We start from the raw sequence: 18,169 nt of genomic DNA, 5'->3' as shown, positions 1-18,169 counted from the left end.
GGGAGCGCTCTTGACTAAAGGACAAAGTCAAGGCCCACTAACTTAAACAGGATGCAGTGTATCTTAGGGAAGCTAACCTTGTTCATGTTGTTAGAAAAGAAAGCCTTACGCTCAAGAGAAAACAAACATTTTACCTTGTAAGTCTCCTTCACTCAGCCCTCGCTCTTGCTGCTGATAGTGCTCCCAAAGCCCTTGGCTGCAGGGTTCCTGGGGGCTTGTCCTATAGGCTGAGTGGAATTTGAAGGCTAAATTTGTGATGGTCAACCTGTACTCAGCATAGCTTGTGACCGGAACTAATGATAGACATTTGGACAGATCAAGAGCAAACATTGTGGGTGTCAGCCGAAGGGGTTACTCTACAGCTCACACTGCCTGATACAGAAAGACGTTATTCAGGGTCGCGGCTTCCCCTTGGTAAAAGCTGGGAGAGTTTAATTGCTTGTATCGTGTTTTGGCACAGGACCAGGCAGTGTTTTGTTCTCTTACACATAAGGTCGCCATGAGTCAGAGCCGACTTAAAGGCAACTAACAACAACAACAACGTGATGCCTAAAAACTTCAGTCCTTACTAGATTATTATGATGATCTTTGATGGTCTAACTCATCTCTATTAGTTTTTCACACAAGAGCTTCTGCTCCTACCCAGATCCCCAAGTGGCTGACCTTAAATTTCGAGTGGATTATATCATTTGGAATGATAACAATACATGAAATTTAGTTTTAATTTGCTTAAAAACATCCTTCGGCTAGAATCACATTTAGTTCAAATCAGGAGGTGTCTCCTGTGTGGCGATCTCTGAGTTGGGTGTTGTGAAATTTACCCACGGAATATACAGCACTGCCTATTCTAGTGGAGCTTAAGATCTCATTGGCAGCGTAGGGCATGCCGCGAAATGGTTAATCACATATGCCCTCCTATCAAGTGTCTGACTGAACGGCTCAAAAAAGAAAATACCACGCGTAGACTGAGTGGTTGGGAAAAGCGTGTGAAGGAGGAAGGACTGAAGTGGACCTGAAGAGCCCCAGGGTTTTCTAGGTAATGGGGAGGAGAGGAGCGGGGACATTCCAGGCAGAGGGTGTTGATGAGACAGTGGGGAGTCTAACCCACAGAGGCACAGGGTTCACTTGGAGAGAAGAGAAAGGGGCAGGATGGTAGAGTGGGGCCAGATTAGGGAGGTTAATCTGAGGACATGAACTTTTTATCCTTAACCCCAAAACCAAACCCAGTGCCATTGAGTCGATCCTGACTCATAGCAACTCTGTAGGACAGAGTAGAATTGCCTCACAGGGTTTCCAAGGCTGAAATCTTTACGGAAGCAGACCGCCACATCTTTATTCCACGGTGCTGCTGGTGGGTTCAAACTGCCGACCTTTCAGTTGGCAGCTGCCAGGGTTCCACTAGGAAATTAACCGGACAAATTTTTTTTCAAGGAAGACATTGGAAGATGGATTGGAACGGGGAACAGCATGAATGTGGCAGTGTATATAGCTAGAACCCGAAGGAAAGCAGGTCTGGGAGAGAAGAGGAAAGGTCAGACGTGGAAACTGATTAGGCATGGGGGAGTCCCAGAGTTGTCTATCAAGGGAGAAGCCAGGAGGGAAACAGGGAAGCTGTCAGGGTGCATGAGTCAGAGTAAGGCAGGGATTGAATCCAGGTCAGTAGTCAGGAACTAGGACGCCTGGCCCTCATCAACCGTGGAATGATGCAGAGGAGCCCAAAGGATAGGACGGAGCAGGCTGGTAGTTCGAGTAGTCAGGCAACTGGGTGGATGTAGGGACAGCAATGGTAAGGATCCCAGGAAGATATCTGGGTAACAGACCCTGGGTACTTGCTGTGGAGACATTCATTTTTGGACAAATTTTGCTTATTCATGTACCGAACTGGACAGGCAGATCCTGATAGGTTGACTACAAGATACCGTTGTGTGTAAACCAGCTGCCATTGAGTTGATTCTGACTCATGGTGGCTCCGAGTGTGTCAGAGTACAGTGGTGCTCCGCAGGCTTTCCAGTGGCCGGTTTTTGGAAACTGTATCACCAGGCCTTTCTTCAGAGGACCCTTTGGGTAGATTTGAACCTCTAACCTTACGGTTAGCAGCCAAGCACGTGTATAGCCAATCACAGAGCAACAGAAGTGGTGTCAGAAAAGTGATCAGTATAGAAAATATCTTAAAGATAGAAATGGCAAGATTACTAGTGACTAAGAGTATACGGGGAGACAAGGGAGAGGAGAGTGAAAAATTAGCCCTAATTCTCAAGCCTGTGAGGTAAAGGGAATGGTGATTGGTAGAAATGGAAAGGCTGGTGTCTTAGTTATCTAGTACTGCTGTAACTGAAATATCACAAGTGGGTGACTTTAACAAAGAGAAATTTATTTCCTCAGAGTAAAGCAGGCTAGAAGTCCAAACTCAGGGCCTGAGCTCCAGAGAAAGGCTTTCTACTCTCTGTTCGCCCTGGAGGAAGGTCCTTATCATCAATATTCCCCTGGACTAGGAGCTTCTCCTCACAGGAACCCCAGGTCCAAGGGACGCGCACTGCTGCCAACACTGCTTTCTTGGTGCTGTAAGATTCTCTCTCTGCTTGATTCCCTTTTCATCTGTTGTAAGATAAAAGGTGGTGCAGGTCACACCCCAGGGGAACTTCCTTTACATTGGATCAGGGATGTGACCTGAGCAAGGGTGTTACATCCCACCCTAATCCTCTTCAACATAATCCAATCTTGCCTCATTAACCACAGGCAGATTAGGATTTACAACATATAGGAAAATTATATCAATCATAAAATGGAGGACAGCCACACAATACTGGGATTCATGGCCTAACCAAGTTGACACATGTTTTGGGGGACATGGTTCAAACCATGACAGTTGGGGAGAGAATCTGAAGCATCAAGTTTGGGAGACTGTCTTAGTCATCTAGTGCTGCTATAACAGAAATACACATGGATGGCTTCAACGAACAGAAGTTTATTCTTTCACAGTCTAGTAGGCTAGAAGTTCAAATTCAGGGTATCAGCTCTAGGGGAAGGCTTTCTCTGTCAGCTTCGGAGGAAGGTCCTTGTCATTAATTTTCCCCTGGACTAGAAGCTTTTCAGCGCAGTAACCCCGGGTCCAAAGGACTTGTGCTCTACTTTCTTTTGTGGTATGAGGTCCCCAAGTCTCTCTGCTCCCTTCTCTTTTATGTTTCGAAAGAGATCGCCTCAAGACACAATTTTATCTTGTAGATTTGAGTCCTGTCTCATTAACCTGACTGCCACTAATCCCGTCTTATTAACATCACAGAGATAGGACTTAAAACACATAGGAAAATCACATGAGTTGACAAAATGGTAGAAAATCACACAATACTGGGAATCATGACCTAGCCAAATTGATACACATATTTTTGGGGGACACAGTTCAATCCACAACAGAGATGTTGAGTACGAAGCCATGGGGTGTGCTCAGAAAGAAATAGCGATAGAGAGGAAAAAAAGGGAGTACTGGAGCTAAGATGAGATATCAGGAATGAATAAACAAATTTTAGAAACCCAAAACAAAAAAAGCAAACCCGCTGCCGTCGAGTTGATTCCAACTCATAGCGACCCTGCAGAACAGAGTAGAACTTCTCTATAGGGTTTCCAAGACTATAATCTTTATGGAAGAAAACTGCCACATCTTTCTCCCGTGGGGCAGCTGGTGGGTTTGAACCTGTAACCTTTAGGTTAGCAGTCGAGTGCTAAACCACCACACCACCAGGGTTCCTTTTAGAAACCCCAGTCACGCATTTATTCTTATAACAAATATTTATTGCACACCTACTGTGTGGCAGGCACTATGCTAGTAGGCACTTAACATTTGAAGAGTTCTACAAAAAAACAAATACAAAGAGAAAAAATTCTAGAAAAGAGTGGCAGTTGAGCTTGGAGAAATACTAAAGCATGAGAGAAGAAAGAGGAATGAGCAAAGGAAACAGGAGTGCCTAGAGAGAGAAGAATAAATCTGGCTAGGGTGATATTGTGGCACCATAGGAGAAGAACATTTTAAGAATGACAGTGGTCAATAGCAAGCTTTTATTCAGCACCTTTTACTGATGTTGAAACTACGTCATTCTTCACACCTTTCAAGACAGTAAGGCCACCCTGACCTCCAATGAGCTTGCTTTCTTCTTGACTCCCAGGTGGCCCACCTGACAACTCACTTAGCATGCCTCGTTTGCTGCTGTACATCTTGAGTTTTCTCATGTTTTTATCCACCCTGCTTTTTGCCCCCTTCACCCTGTCATCCACATGTTCCTGAGAGTTTACAGGTGGGCTTCTGCTGAGCTCTTCTTCCTAGCTTGTCTTTTTCTGTTGAGACTTCCTCTTTAAACTGCTGGTACCACATACCTATTCTGCAGAGCCTTTGTGTGTTCTGACCTTTGGGCTCTACTAGCTCCCTGTCTGAGTTCCGAGTTCTTGCCTCCCAGTCTTCTGCCCGGTTTTGTTTTTTGTTTATTTGGTTTTCTTGGCCTACCCTTCCCACACATGCAGACTTCCTGATTCTACCGCCTACCTCACCCCTTGATACTATGTCCAACAGCTTTAATCTTTCCACCTACTCAGATCTATGGCTTTTCCTGACCTTGTAGCTTCTCCAGGCTGGCCCTCCGGTTACAACATGATACTGCCTATTGCTGCCACGTTAGTATGTTTTCTCCTAAACTACATCTTGAGCTTCCTAGAGAGAAGAAATGCCTGTCCCAGGACTGAATGGGTCCTGAGCCCTTGTAGTAGACTCCGATCAGAAACATCATGGGTTCTGTTTTCTGGGCTGTATATGCTGTTCTGGCAATTCTAGTGGAGCCATGTTGGTGGTGGTAGGAGGAAAAGCCTCCAACTCTCTAGCCTGCCTTCCTGTTTTCTTCTCTGGCAAATTCTCTTACCTAAGCCTAGGCCTAGGGCTGGGGACTGGCACAGTAGGATGGTCAGGAGGTCAAAGGATTCTGGTGGTTGTAATGCTGGGGGTTGAAGGTGATGGACCGTGCTTAGGTATAGAGATAAATGAAATCAGAATACTGGCCTGGAAGAAATTTGAGGAATTAGAGGTCATGATTGAGTCAAGAAAGGTGTTATGGATTGAATTATGTCCCCCCAAAAATATGTATTGTAAACCCTAACCCTTATACCTGTGGAGGTAATCCCATTTGGGAATAGGGTTTTCTCTGGTATGTTAATGAGGTCATAGCAGTGTAGGGTGTGTTTTAAACCAATCCCTTGAGATATAAAAGTGAATTAGGCACAGAAGCGAGCAAGTAGGAATGGGGGAAAGATAGACGCCACAGAACGCCAGGAAGAATGCTAGAGAAGCTGAAACAAGGATTTCCCACCAGAGTGGACAGAGAAGACTTCCCCTGGAGCTGGTGCCCTGAATTCAGACTTCTAGCCTTCTGAACTGTGAGAGGAGCCCTGGTGGCTCAGTGGTTAAGAGCTATGGCTGCTAATCAAAAGTTTGGCAGTTCGAATCCACCAGCCGCTCCTTGGAAACCCTATTGAAGCAGTTCTGTGCTGTCCTGTAGGGTCACCGTGAGTCGGAATTGATGGCAACGGGTTTGGTTTTGGTTTTTCTTAAACTGTGAGAAAATAAATTTCTGTCCTTTAAAGCTATCCACTTTTGGTATTTCTGTTATAGCAGCACTAGGAAACTAAGACAGAAGGGTTAGTGGGGAAGACAGTAGAGGAGGGAAAACAGGTTATTGTCAAAAGGAGAACCTCAGATGCGAGATCTTAGTTCTGAGTAGTGGTGAAATCTGAGATGCAGTGAAACTAATGGTTCTCGGACCGCCCCAGAGTCCTGATCATTAGTTTGCTGAACGTCCTGTCCCATTTCTAATCTTTCTGCGTAAGTCTGAGCCATTCAGGATTCCACACGCCAAGGGTCAAATCTCAGAGTGTTAACAACCTGCTATGGAGCCCCAGGCCCCAAGCTGTGGTCATCTTGGGCTTATCCCAGCAAGATATAGTGACACTCTGTCATAAAATGAATATGCTTAGTGTCGTAAACATATCCAGGCTTTCCCTAAAGCCTGAAAACATCTAGTTATACATTTAAGTCAAGGACCAGAGATTTAATGAAGAGATTCCAGAGAGAGTCTGATAAAAAGTGTTCACTTTGACATGCAGATAGGCCTATAGTTGACAGAAAGCAAACAAGGCCCTTCAGCCTCCTAGATCTTACCCTGACCTGCTCTTGACCCTCTTGCTTCATCTGCTGTGACATTGAGTCCTTGCTTCTGCTTATCTCCCATACTTTTGGGTACACGCTTGACTTCCCAGCCAGACTATATGCTCCTTGAAATCATCAAACATGTTATATTCATTTTTCTATCTCCCAGAGGGTCTGCGCCTAGTCCAAATGAGATACGCAGCAACTATTTTTTAACGCATATTTTTAAAAAGTGACATTTTTCGGCTATAGAAACTAACCCAAGGCTTACAAAATCACCAAATTAAAAGACTGCTGGCTGAACCCAGTTTAGATCTTTAGTTGAGTTAATCATTTAACAACTCACTACTTTTCATTTGTCGTCAACCTGGTTTTGGATACTGGATTGGCAACTGAGAGAAATATGATTTTTAGAGTCCCACCTGATAAGCAAGTGATTGAGAAGGTTTTGAGGAAAGATAATAATGAATTTGGTTTTAGGTATGTCGAATGTAAAATTTATCCAGGTCAAATAACGTGGGCTTTGAAGTCAGGCCTGTATTAAATTCATAGCCCCGCCACTCACTAGCCATAGGTCTTGAGCGGGTTGGCTCAGCCTATCCTCACGTTCCTCACGTGTAAGTGGGGATGTGTATACCTCCTCTCAGGATGACTGGGACGATTAAATGAGAGAGGGGAGGCCAGTGAGGGTGCTGAGAACCAGGTGGGCACCAGCGTCGTTTCATTTCATTTCAAGGGGACCTTCTGCTCTGGGTCTGAGAAGAAAGGCCAGGGCTGAGAGTGAAAATCTGAGAACTACCTGCATGGAGTTGGTAGTTGAAGTCAGGAGTTAAATGAAGTCATCTGGAGAGAAAATGTAGGCGTGTAATATGAATAAACATTAGTGGTTGGGGAAGATAAGCCAGAGAAAGAGACAAAGACCTTGGGGCCGGGGGCGGGGGGGTGGGAAGCAGAGGGACCAAAAGTGAGTCAGTAAGTGCCTTTGAAGCCAGGGAATGGATTTGAGAAGAAAGGCATCGTTCTCAGTGTGAGCTGCTGAGGAGAAGTTGAATCAGATGAGAACTGAGAAAAAAGCAGTTGGATTTGATACCTCTGAGAGATATTTGAAGGACACTGTAGGCGCAAAGGTGGATTATAGTGAATTGACTTGTCGGCAACAGGCTAGTCAGCATTGACTTGATCACGAATGGTTTTTTGGAGTCCCTGGGTGGTGCAGATGGTTAACATGCTTGCCTGCTTACGAAAAGGTTGGAGGTTTGAGTCCACCCAGAGGTGCCTCAGAAGAAAGGCCTAGCAGTCTACTTCCAAAAAATCAGCCTTTCTAGAAGATTCCATGTTTTCAAATCCATGGCCTCTGACATATGAATTGTCGCATAGAACGCAGCTGCTTTTAGTTACTTCTTCAAACCTCACCATGAAAACTCCTTTTACTAACACAAATGAAGCTCTAGGCAAGAATACCAGGCAAGACCAGCATCTTCAGAGACTCTGTTGCATAGGCACAGTTCTGTGTGATGGTGTCAAGCACAGAGGTCGGGGCCACACGGACACTTGACTTTAGAAATGAGGTAGAACCAGTGTCGCTGAACAGCTTGTGTATAAGTTGTTGAATGGGAGCCTCCATTGCTGTGTAAATCTTTACCGAAAACTCAATAAAATATTATTTTTCAAAAAGAAAGAAAGAAGGTAGAAAACGGACTCTGGTTCTGAACCAGATGTTTTCTGACCTGTGTCTGGAGACAAGAGAGCATATCTTTCTTATTGTACTCTTGTTTCCTCTTCCCAGCTGTTGCCATCAAGTCTGCTCCAACTTTTGGCCTTGCGTATAACGGAATGAGACATTGCTCAGCCCTGCGCCAGGTCCACTTCCCTGTATGATTCTTAAGGGTCCTTTAACTGATCTTCTTGCTTCCTTTTCATGCTTCTGTGATTGAGCTTGCCTGCCACTGAAAGGGTAGTCTTCCCAAAGCATAGCTTCATTCTTGTCACCTCTTCCTCCAGAAGCACCTCATCTTCTCCAGGACAGGCTCTAACCCATCTGCTTCCCATTCAAGCTCTTCCGAGATGTGTCCCCGCCAGCGTCCCCAGCTCAGTCTCAAACTCGGCAGCCACACAGGACTTCTTATATTCCCTGCACTTTCCTACTGTTGCATTTTTACACACATTGTCCTTCTCACATAGAAAGTACTTTTTGTCTCCACATGTTCAAATCCTGCCTGTCCTTCATGGCATAGCCCAGATGCCAGCTCTCTGTAAAGCACTCCCCAATGTTTGCTAGCCAGAAATAGCCATTCATTCTTCAGATTCCTTTTACCGGTTCTACCAGTTGCAGACTCCAACTCATGGTGACCCCATGTGTGTCAGAGTAGAGCTGTGCTCATAGGGTTTTCATGGCTGTTTTTTTGGGGGAAGTAGATTGCCAGGACTTTGTTCTGAGGTGCCTCTAGATGGACTCGAACCTTTAACCTTTTGTTAGCAGCCAAGCATGTTAACTATTTGCACCACGCAGGTACTCCCCAGGTTTCTTAAGGGTCTCCATTTTCCTGTGGAGTTGCAGGTCACTTGGGGGAGGAAGTTGAGCTGAAATCCTACCATCCCCCTCAGTTACAGATTGACAGTTCTCTTCACTGAAGGCTGTTACCAGGAAGTATTTTATATGGCTGTCTGAGCTACAGTAAAGGAGCCCTGGTGGCACAATGGTTAAGTGCTCAGCTGCTAAAGGAAAGGTGGGCAGTTCAAACCAACCTAGCGGCCCAAGGGAAAAAAAGACCTGGTGATCTGCTCCCATAAAGATTACAGCCTAGGCAACTGTATGGGACAGTTTTTCTCTAACCTATAGGGTCACTATGAGTCGGAATTGACTCGATGGCACACAACAGCAGCACTACAGTAGGACTTATACCCAAAAGTGGAATTATTGGCTCACCATACGTATTCAGTCTGTACACTGAACAAATAATCCAAGAAGCTAGACTATATGAAGAAGAACAGGGCATCAGGGTTGGAGGAAGACTCATTAACAACCTGCATTATGCAGATGACACAACCTTGCTTGCTGAAAGTGAAGAGGACTTGAAGCACTGACTGATGAAGATCAAGGACTATAGCCTTCAGTATGGATTATACCTCAGCATAAAGAAAACAAAAATCCTCACAACTGGACCAATAAACAACATCATGATAAACGGAGTAAAGATTGAAGTTGTCATGGATTTCATTTTACTTGGATCCGTAATCAATGCCCATGGAAGCAAAAGTCAAGAAATCAAATGACATATTGCATTGGGCAAATCTGCAAAGGACCTTTCTTTAAAGTGTTAGAAAGCAAAGATGTTTCTTTAAGGACTAAGGTGCTCCTGACCAAGCCATGCTGTTTTCAATTGCCTTGTATGCATGCGAAAGCTGGGCAATGAATAAGGAAGGCTGAAGAAGAATTGACCCCTTCGAATTATGGCACTGGCAAAGAATATTGCATATTGCCAGAAGAACAAACAAGTCTGTTTTGGAAGAAGTACAGCCAGAGTGCTCCTTAGAGGCAAGGATGGCGAGACTTCATCTCACATACTTTGGACATACTATCAGGAGGGATCAGTCCCTGGGGCAGAACTTCATGTTTGGTAAAGTAGAGGGTCAGCAGAAAAGAGGAAGACCCTCAACAAGATGGATTGATACAGTGGCTGCAACAATGGGCTCAAGCATATCAATGATTATGAGGATGGCTGAGAACCAGGCGGTGTTTCATTCTGTTGTGCATAGGATTGCTGAGTCGAAACCAACTCAACAACACCTAACAACAAGCCTTGCACTTTACCAGATAATGTCAGATTGACTTCTTAAGTGGTTCCCCTATTTACACTCTTACAACAGTGTCCGAGTTCCACTTTTCCATGGCCTTGCCATCCGTTGGCACTGTCTGACTTTTTCATTTTTGCCAGTCTCATGGGTATAAAATGATATCTCCTGGATTGGATTTGCACTTTCATGTACTAATGAGTCCCTGTTGGTGGGGATTACAGCACAGGCATCACAGGGATAGGAGTTTAGGGTTTACAACACATGTTCTGGGGGACGCCATTCAATCCATAGCAGGGGGCATTGAGCTTACGGTAATGGCGGTAGAATATTTTGGAAAAGGATGGAGATAATGGTGATACAACATGAAAAATCTGATCAATATCATTGAATTATAAATGTAGAAGCTGTGCTGGCGGATATTTTGGTGTGTATGTGTATATTTTCACCACACACGCACACACACAAAATGGAATCAGAGTAGAGCTGTGCTCCATAGGGCTTTCAGTGACTGTGCCCTTTCAGAAATGGATCACCAGGGCTTCCTTCCAAGGCACGTCTAGGTAGAGTTGAACTGCCACCCTTTTGGTTAGCAGTCAAGTGCTTATCCATTTGCAGCACATTACCCAAATAGAAACTGGAAGAGACTACATCAGGACACCTTTGATGGATTTAAAGTCTTAGAAGGGTTTAGAAGAAGAGGCTAAAGGAAATATAGTTTCTTCAGATTAAAATTATAAATAGCATTTCTGTTTTATTAAAAGCTCACCTTGAAGGGCTCTTCATAACAATATTATAATTTGCCAAACATGCTTTCGTTTTTATTTTAGAAGTGCATTTATGATTATCAAAGAAAATAAACAGGACTAATAGGAAATGGGAAACCCTGGTGGCATAGTGGTTAAGTGCTATGGCTGCTAACCAAGAGGTCGGCAGTTCAAATCCGCCAGGTGCTCCTTGGAAACTCTGTGGGGCAGTTCTACTCTGTCCTATAGGGTTGCCAAGAGTCAGAATCGACTCGATGGCAGTGGGTTTGGTTCTTTGGGTTTTTTTAATAGGAAATGAGACGACTCTGTGTAGGTCACACTGAACTGAACCTTATAGTGCATTTATTTAGTTAGCTGGCCATCTAAAAGTGTCATGTTCATTATTTTTATAGGATTTTGAGGAACATGAAATCTTTATTATTAGAGAGTATCCCGACGTAGACCCTTTACATTTATGTTTGTCAAACTTAATGTTCGTCTTAAGCTGAAGTGTACAATTAAATGATGTAAATTTTAAGATGATAAATGTGGGAATTCTGTGGATTTAAGATGTGGTGGTGTTTTTTTCCCTCCCTCCCTCTCTTTCTCCATACAGTAGCTAATGGCAGCACTCTCTGATTTCTCCAGGTACGGCGTAAGCCCTGAGAACATTATTCTGTATGGTCAGAGTATCGGGACCGTCCCCACAGTAGACTTGGCCTCGCGGTATGAATGTGCAGCGGTCATTCTCCACTCCCCTCTGATGTCCGGTTTGCGGGTGGCCTTTCCCGACACCAGGAAGACATACTGCTTTGATGCTTTCCCCAGGTAAGTTCACGTTTATAAAGCGAGTGCTAAGCAGCCACTTTAAGCAATTGAATCACATTGCCACTAATACGTAAATATTTACTGAGTGCAGCCATATGTCTGACCCTGTGCTGGGCACGATGGGGGACGTGGAGGTTAACATGACATACAGTCTAGTGAGAACCTTCTCCCCCAGGCCTGATGCATTTGTGAAAATCCCCCAGATGATGGCCAAGGCCCTTGATTGTACTGATATCCTAGGATTGGTTGATCTAGCTGTATACAGGCTACCGTGCAGGATAAAAAGAAGTATTCACATCTCCTAAAGGAACTTTTTTTTTTTTAAAGGAACTTAGAGTTCAGTATTTGTTCATACATTCAGATGGGCCTGTCCTTTTGACTCACAAGGAGCTAAAATGGGGCAATTAGCAGTGATATCAAAACCCCGAAACCAAACCTGTTGCCGTCAAGTCAATTCCAGCTCACAGTAACCCTGTAGGACAGAGTAGAACTGCCCCTTAGGGTTTCCAAGGCTGTAATCTTTTCTTTCTTTCTTTGAGCATTTAATTGTGTTTTAGGTGAAAGCTTACACAGCAAATTAGTTTCCCTTTCAACAATTTATACACAAATTGTTCCATGACATTGCTTGCCATCCCCGCAATGAGTCAGCGCTCTCCCTGTTTCCACCCTGCCTTCCCCATTTCCTTCCATCCACCAAGGCTGTAATCTCTGGGGAAGCAGACTGCCACATCTTTCTCACGCAGAGCTGTTGGTGGATTTGAACCACTGACCTTTCAGCTAGCAGCCAAGCATTTAACCACTGCGCCACCAGGGCTCCTTTAGCAGTGATAGAAAACCAAAAACCAAACTGGTTGCCATCAAGTAGATTGTGACTTAGGGCAACACTATAGGATACAGTAGAACTGCCCCACAGGGTTTCCAAGGAGCAGCTGGTAGATTTGAACTCTACCGACTTTCTGGTTAACAGCCAAGCTCTTAACCACTCTGCCAGCAGTGATAGAGACACTCAGATAAAAACCACGAGCATCCACAGTTTTGAAACTTCTGTTTTCAGTCAGACAAGACAGGTAACGGGAAAGCCACCACGCTCAGTTAATCTTTGTAAATAGAATTAAAAAGGTGAAGTCAGTTACTTTGGAAACAAGCCGCAGAGACAGTGTAAGTGAGCAAACCCACCTGCAATCCCAAACCTGCAGAAAGCAGCTCACTTCACCCCGCTCCCCTGTGTTTTATCAGAACTCTCCCCTGCAGAGGGGCCTGCACCCACAGGGGCAGCCAGGGGGCAGATAGGAGGGGGCAGAGCCACCGCCGACCTAACTCTGCCGCGCTCTAGTTGCTGCTGATGGGAAGGCAGGCAGGCAGATGGGCACCTGTACTGTAAATGCAGAAGCACCCAGCACATTGGTTTCTTGCATACCTCTGTTTAAAAAGTTCTACTTTAAAAAAAAAAGGAAAGAAACCTAAGTTGAAAAAAATATTGTTTTTAACAAAAAGTCTGTGCACCTAAACTTTTTCAAAGTCCACTGCTACAGTGGCCTGAGATTGGGACGGCAGGACTGGCCAGCTCATATTTCTGTTTAAGAGAAGAGGCCTCAGCAGAAGTAATGTACAGCTTTAGGATTTTGATTGACCCATTAATTGCTGTCGCTCGCTTTAAAAAAAAACCACACATGGTTGCGTAAGCATCTGTTACCCAGACTGTCTCATTTCACAGAAAGAACCCTTCCGTTGGCACCTTTGGGGAACCTCAAGTCTGTGCCGGATCTGCCAGGATTCAATGAAATTCCACTTCATGGGAAAGCCGAGCTGCAACTTCCTAGTGGCGTGGCTAGGAATGTTGAGCAGGGCTAATGGGCTTCTCAAATGTGGCTTTATTTGTGCTGAATTGGAAATGAGAGGCTAGTTGTGGAAAGACAGATATTTAGCATGTCTGTGGGAAGAAATGCCAGGAGTTGCCCTGGCAACAAAATGAATAGGCTTCTTTTTTTTTTTTTTTCCTGACTCTTAAATTAGCATATACCTTAAAATACAGCTATGACAACTAATTGGAATTTATTAATTAATAACCAGTTAGCAGTTAATCTTTAGTTGATAAACTGGGCCCTGTGCTGAACATTTTATGTTCATTATCCCATTTAATCTTACCAATAGCCTTAAAAAACTGGTCCAATTACTGTAGTCATTTTATAGATTAGGAAACCGAGGCTTAGGGAGGTTAGGTAACTTTCTTAATTAAGGTTGGTAAGTAGGGACAGCAATAAATAATTAAACAAATAAATGCCATTTCTCATATTCAATACTATAAATTATTAATACAGCAGATTTCAAACCATTAATGGTCACATTGACTTTCATCATTAATGGAACTTGTAACTATTTTCTTATGGTGTCCACTGCTACCAAATGGCAGTGTTGTCTCTGTGTGAGTTCAGCTCTTTAAAGGGAGACACTTTCACATTTTCCTTTAATCTTAAAAAAAAAAAAATTAAAACAAAAAGAGTCCTTATCATTATGTGGATGGTAGTCTGTTTTCCTTTACCTCTTTTACATTTAGGATCAGGCGGCAGCATTTAGCTTCAGATACATGCTACTGGAAGTAAAGGTCCTAAATTTTGCAGCATTCTGGGCAGTGCCAGGTCCATTATAAACCAGTTGCCGTCGAGCTGATTGCGACTCACGGCAACCCCATATGTGTCACAGTAGAACTGTTCCATGGGGCTTTTACTGGCTAGTTTTTTGAAAGTAAATCACCAGGCCTTTCTTCTGAGGCATATCTGGGTAGACTCGAACCTCCCACCTTTGGGTTAGCAACCGAGCACTTTAACCCTCTGCACCACCCAGCTACTCCAGGCCCATGATAATCAAGCAGTAAATATTTTCTGAATGGAATGCAGTTGAACCGTCTGAATTCTTAGAAGAGGAAGGCACTTTGAAATTAAATATAGAGAGAAAGTAGGTTTCCAAACAAGGTTCTTAATCCGCAGATTTGAATACTGGCCCAGCAGCTTTGATCTTTGCAAATTACATGGCTGACCAAGTCTTGCAGCCTTCCTGGGCTGTCTTTAAAGTGCTGTGATGTCTTAAAGTGGCTGGCCGCTCATGAGTTGTTAATAAAGCCTATCTGACAGCTGTTTGTAGATCTTTGGAATGCGTAACTGATGTCAGAGCTCTTTATTATCTCCCGGACTCATGGCTGTTATTTAATAATCTCTCCGAACTTCAGCTTCCTCACTGGTCAAATGGAGGTGGTAATTCCTTTCTCATTGTGTTTCACTGGGGATTAAATGAGCTTTGGTTTGTAAAGTGCTTCTTGCAAAGCACCCGGTACGGTAAATGTTAGCTATTATTTTTAAAATAAGTCCCTAGGTGGCTCACATAGTTAAGCACTCGACTGCTAGCAGAAAGGTTAGCTGTTTGAACATACCCAGAGGCACCTCGGAAGAAAGGCCAGGGGATCTGCTTCCTAAAGACCACAGCCTGAAAACCCTGCAGAGCAGTTCTACTCTGCACACATGGGGTGGCCATGAGTTGGAATTGACTGGACTGCAACTAACAACGTGACTTTTAACGAAAAGATTCCACAGATCGTACTAGTGAATGTCATTCTGTGACTCTGACAAGGGTCAAATATGGAAAGAAAGGTAAACCCTAAGAAGGACTGTGGCAGGCGGACAGGTTGAAGAGAGGTTTGATATATTCGTATGCCAAATGACCTGTCACCCCGTTGGAGGAGTGTCCCACACGCCCAGCCCAGAAATGCCCAGCACCTTTTGAGTTCCTCTTTGGGGTATACTTTCAGAGCCTGCAGCTCATTCTTTCGAAGATCCTCAAATATTCATCCTCTGAGGGTAGATTTGATTTTTGTAAACAGAAGTCATTTGGAGTCCAGTCTAGGGATTACGTTAAAATTTCAAGCTAAGTAGTACAGTGTCTGATCAAAAATGAGGCATTAGCTTTTATGCAACGGGGGTTTGTGAGTATCTTGCTAGTCGCCTCTGAAGCTAACTTTCAAACAAAAAAGTTCTGAAAAATTTAGAGCAGCAGTGGGTTAAGCCTCCAACTTCTGAAGGAGACGTTTGTTCAGATATATAAATTCTGGCCTGTTTATTTTTTTTTTAAAGTCTTATCTCATAAATAGGAAAACATCAAATATATTAGTTACTGGTTTGTTAGTCTGATGGCTTTTAGGGGCTCTGTTTTTAATAAAATACTTGAACAAAAACACAACGGCTAAATGCAATTTGGGATTCTGGATTGGGCCCTGGAACAGAAAAGGGGCATTAGTGGAAAAGCTGGCGAAATTTGAATGCAGTCTGGAGTTCGGTTAATAATAACGGCACCAGCGATGGTTGCTTAGTTTTGGCAAGTGCACCATGGTAATACTAGGATGTTAGCCTCCTGGGAAAATGGGTTAGGGGTTTATAGGAACTCTATGTTATCTTTGCAACTTTTCTGTAAATGTAAAGTTATTCCAAAATAAAAAGTTCATTTAAAAAATGAATGCTAAAAAAAAAACAGCAACAACCAGTTGCCATGGAATCGATTCTGACTCATGGTGACCCCGTCTGTGTCAGAGGAGAACTGTGCTCCAGAGGGTTTTCAGTGGCTGATTTTTTCAGAAGCAGATCACCAGGTCTTTCTTCTGAGGTGCTTCTGGGTGGACTTGAACCACCAACCAACCTTTCAGTTAGCAGCCCTGCTGGTTAACTGTTTGCACCTCCCAGGGATTGAAGAAGACAGTGTTTACTTCCTTGCCTGTGATTGTTGATTCACTTATTAAATATCGTACATGTTATCAGTGAGCGGAACTAAAGGAATGCCTCTTCTGTCCCCGTTCCCTTTCTGTTTTGCAGCATTGACAAGATATCTAAAGTCACCTCTCCCGTGTTGGTCATTCATGGGACAGAGGACGAGGTCATCGATTTCTCCCATGGCCTGGCCATGTACGAGCGCTGCCCCCGAGCCGTGGAGCCCCTCTGGGTGGAAGGGGCTGGGCATAATGACATAGAGCTTTATGCACAATACCTCGAAAGGCTAAAACAGTTCATATCGCACGAACTTCCTAATTCCTGAAGAAGGCGACTTGATTTTACCTCATTTACTGTGAACAGAAGAGTCCTCTGTTTTGCACCTGCTTTATCTGGATGGCTGTAATGGCTTGGTAACCATGAAGAAGTGCTCAGCCTTTAGGGTGTCTAATCGAAGAGCTGAGGCCATCTCAGCCTTTTGTACCTAGAGGTTGTTCTACTAATTCATACAACATGTTACACTGAACAGGCACAATCTCCAGCTTCATTACCTTGCGGGGTGGGGGTGAGAGCTCAACGTGGAGGCAGCCTTCTAGTGCTGTATGAAGTGTGCCCACATCCCTGGTCTCCTCCTTCCCCATCATTTACGATTCATTCATGCAGGACTCAATCCTCTCTCCACCGGTGTTCTCAGTATTTGACAAGCAGCTCTCTTTCAGCCACTGGATTCATGGGTGCGATCCATTCGTGAAGCTGTGATAGTGTAACTGGAAAACCCTTGTAATGAAAAACCCTTTGTTAATTTTTGTTAACACACTGATCCTTCCCCCAAATGAATCAGCTGAAGGGTAATTTACTGGACCTCTCCATGGACAGCTTCAACAACTGTAACCAGATAAATATAACTGGAATATTCTTAAACAAAATGAAACTGGGTTTTTTTTTAAAACTGTAAATTTATTACTAGCCAACAGAGTTTTAATATTTTGATTGGTTGATCTAACAAAGAGCCTCATGGACTTTCCTTCTGTAAAGTCCTCCTTGTAGGCTTTTTTAAAAGTACTGTACATATTTGCGATCCCATTGGGCATAGATTCTTTGGTCAGGCTACAACAATGAACTGCAGATTCCTTGTTTGTAATGTAAATGATTGAATACATTTTGTTAATATGTTTTTATTCCTATGTTTTGCTATTAAAAAAAATTTTATAACATTTCCAAGACCAAAATTCCGAGTTTCTGCTTTGAAAGAATTTATGTAATTAGAATTTCACTAAACTAATCTCTTTCGTTGAGGGGTTGTTTGGTTTTTTGACACTGGAACTGCGCCGAAGAAGCATCAGAAATGTGAGATGCTTACCATTGCTACACTACTTGTATTGTTTGGGGGTTTGGGTTTGGGGGGGTTCCTTTGGTTCTATTTTGAATTCTTTTCCAATTTAAAAGCCTTAAATGTACTGTATGCCTCAGATTGTTGTACACCTGGATTGCGGTTGATTGCCAGTCTGTGTACTGTTGCTTGGATACAGCACAGTGGTTGGTGATGGAATAAAGGAAACATGGATCAGAATGCATGGGCTTGTGTGCTTTTTTCCTTCATTTCTCCATCAGAGTAAACCGTGAATAAGAAAATTGCATCTTGTCTTGGTTTAAGAAGAAGCCCGTGGAGTTACAAACTTCACTATCTTTCTCAAGACCCAAAAAACCCACTGCTGTCGAGTCGATTCCGACTCATAGGAACCCTGTAGGACAGAGTAGAACTGCCCCATAGAGTTTCCAAGGAGCGCCTGGCAGATTTGAACTGCCGACCTCTTGGTTAGCAGCCATAGCACTTAACCACTACACCACCAGGGTTTCCTCTTTCTCAAGGTGTA

At 43.7% G+C, this 18,169-nt stretch overlaps 1 protein-coding gene across 1 annotated transcript in view; it reads left to right on the top strand.

Moving 5' to 3' along the window:
• Positions 1-17,865, top strand: part of ABHD17C (abhydrolase domain containing 17C, depalmitoylase) — a 69,982-nt gene extending 52,117 nt beyond the window's left edge. Inside the window, exons 2-3 of the mRNA XM_010593786.2 lie at positions 11,368-11,547; positions 16,401-17,865. Coding sequence (XP_010592088.2) covers positions 11,368-11,547; positions 16,401-16,620 — 400 coding nt within the window. The 3' untranslated portion in view covers positions 16,621-17,865. The remainder of the gene's footprint in view (positions 1-11,367; positions 11,548-16,400) is intronic.
• Positions 17,866-18,169: the final 304 nt, after the last annotated feature.

The sequence above is a fragment of the Loxodonta africana genome, chromosome 13 (genome assembly GCF_030014295.1).
Source record: "Loxodonta africana isolate mLoxAfr1 chromosome 13, mLoxAfr1.hap2, whole genome shotgun sequence".
NCBI lineage: Eukaryota > Metazoa > Chordata > Mammalia > Proboscidea > Elephantidae > Loxodonta > Loxodonta africana.
Note: the sequence above shows the minus strand (reverse complement) of the source record. Positions and strands in the feature narration are given on the sequence as shown.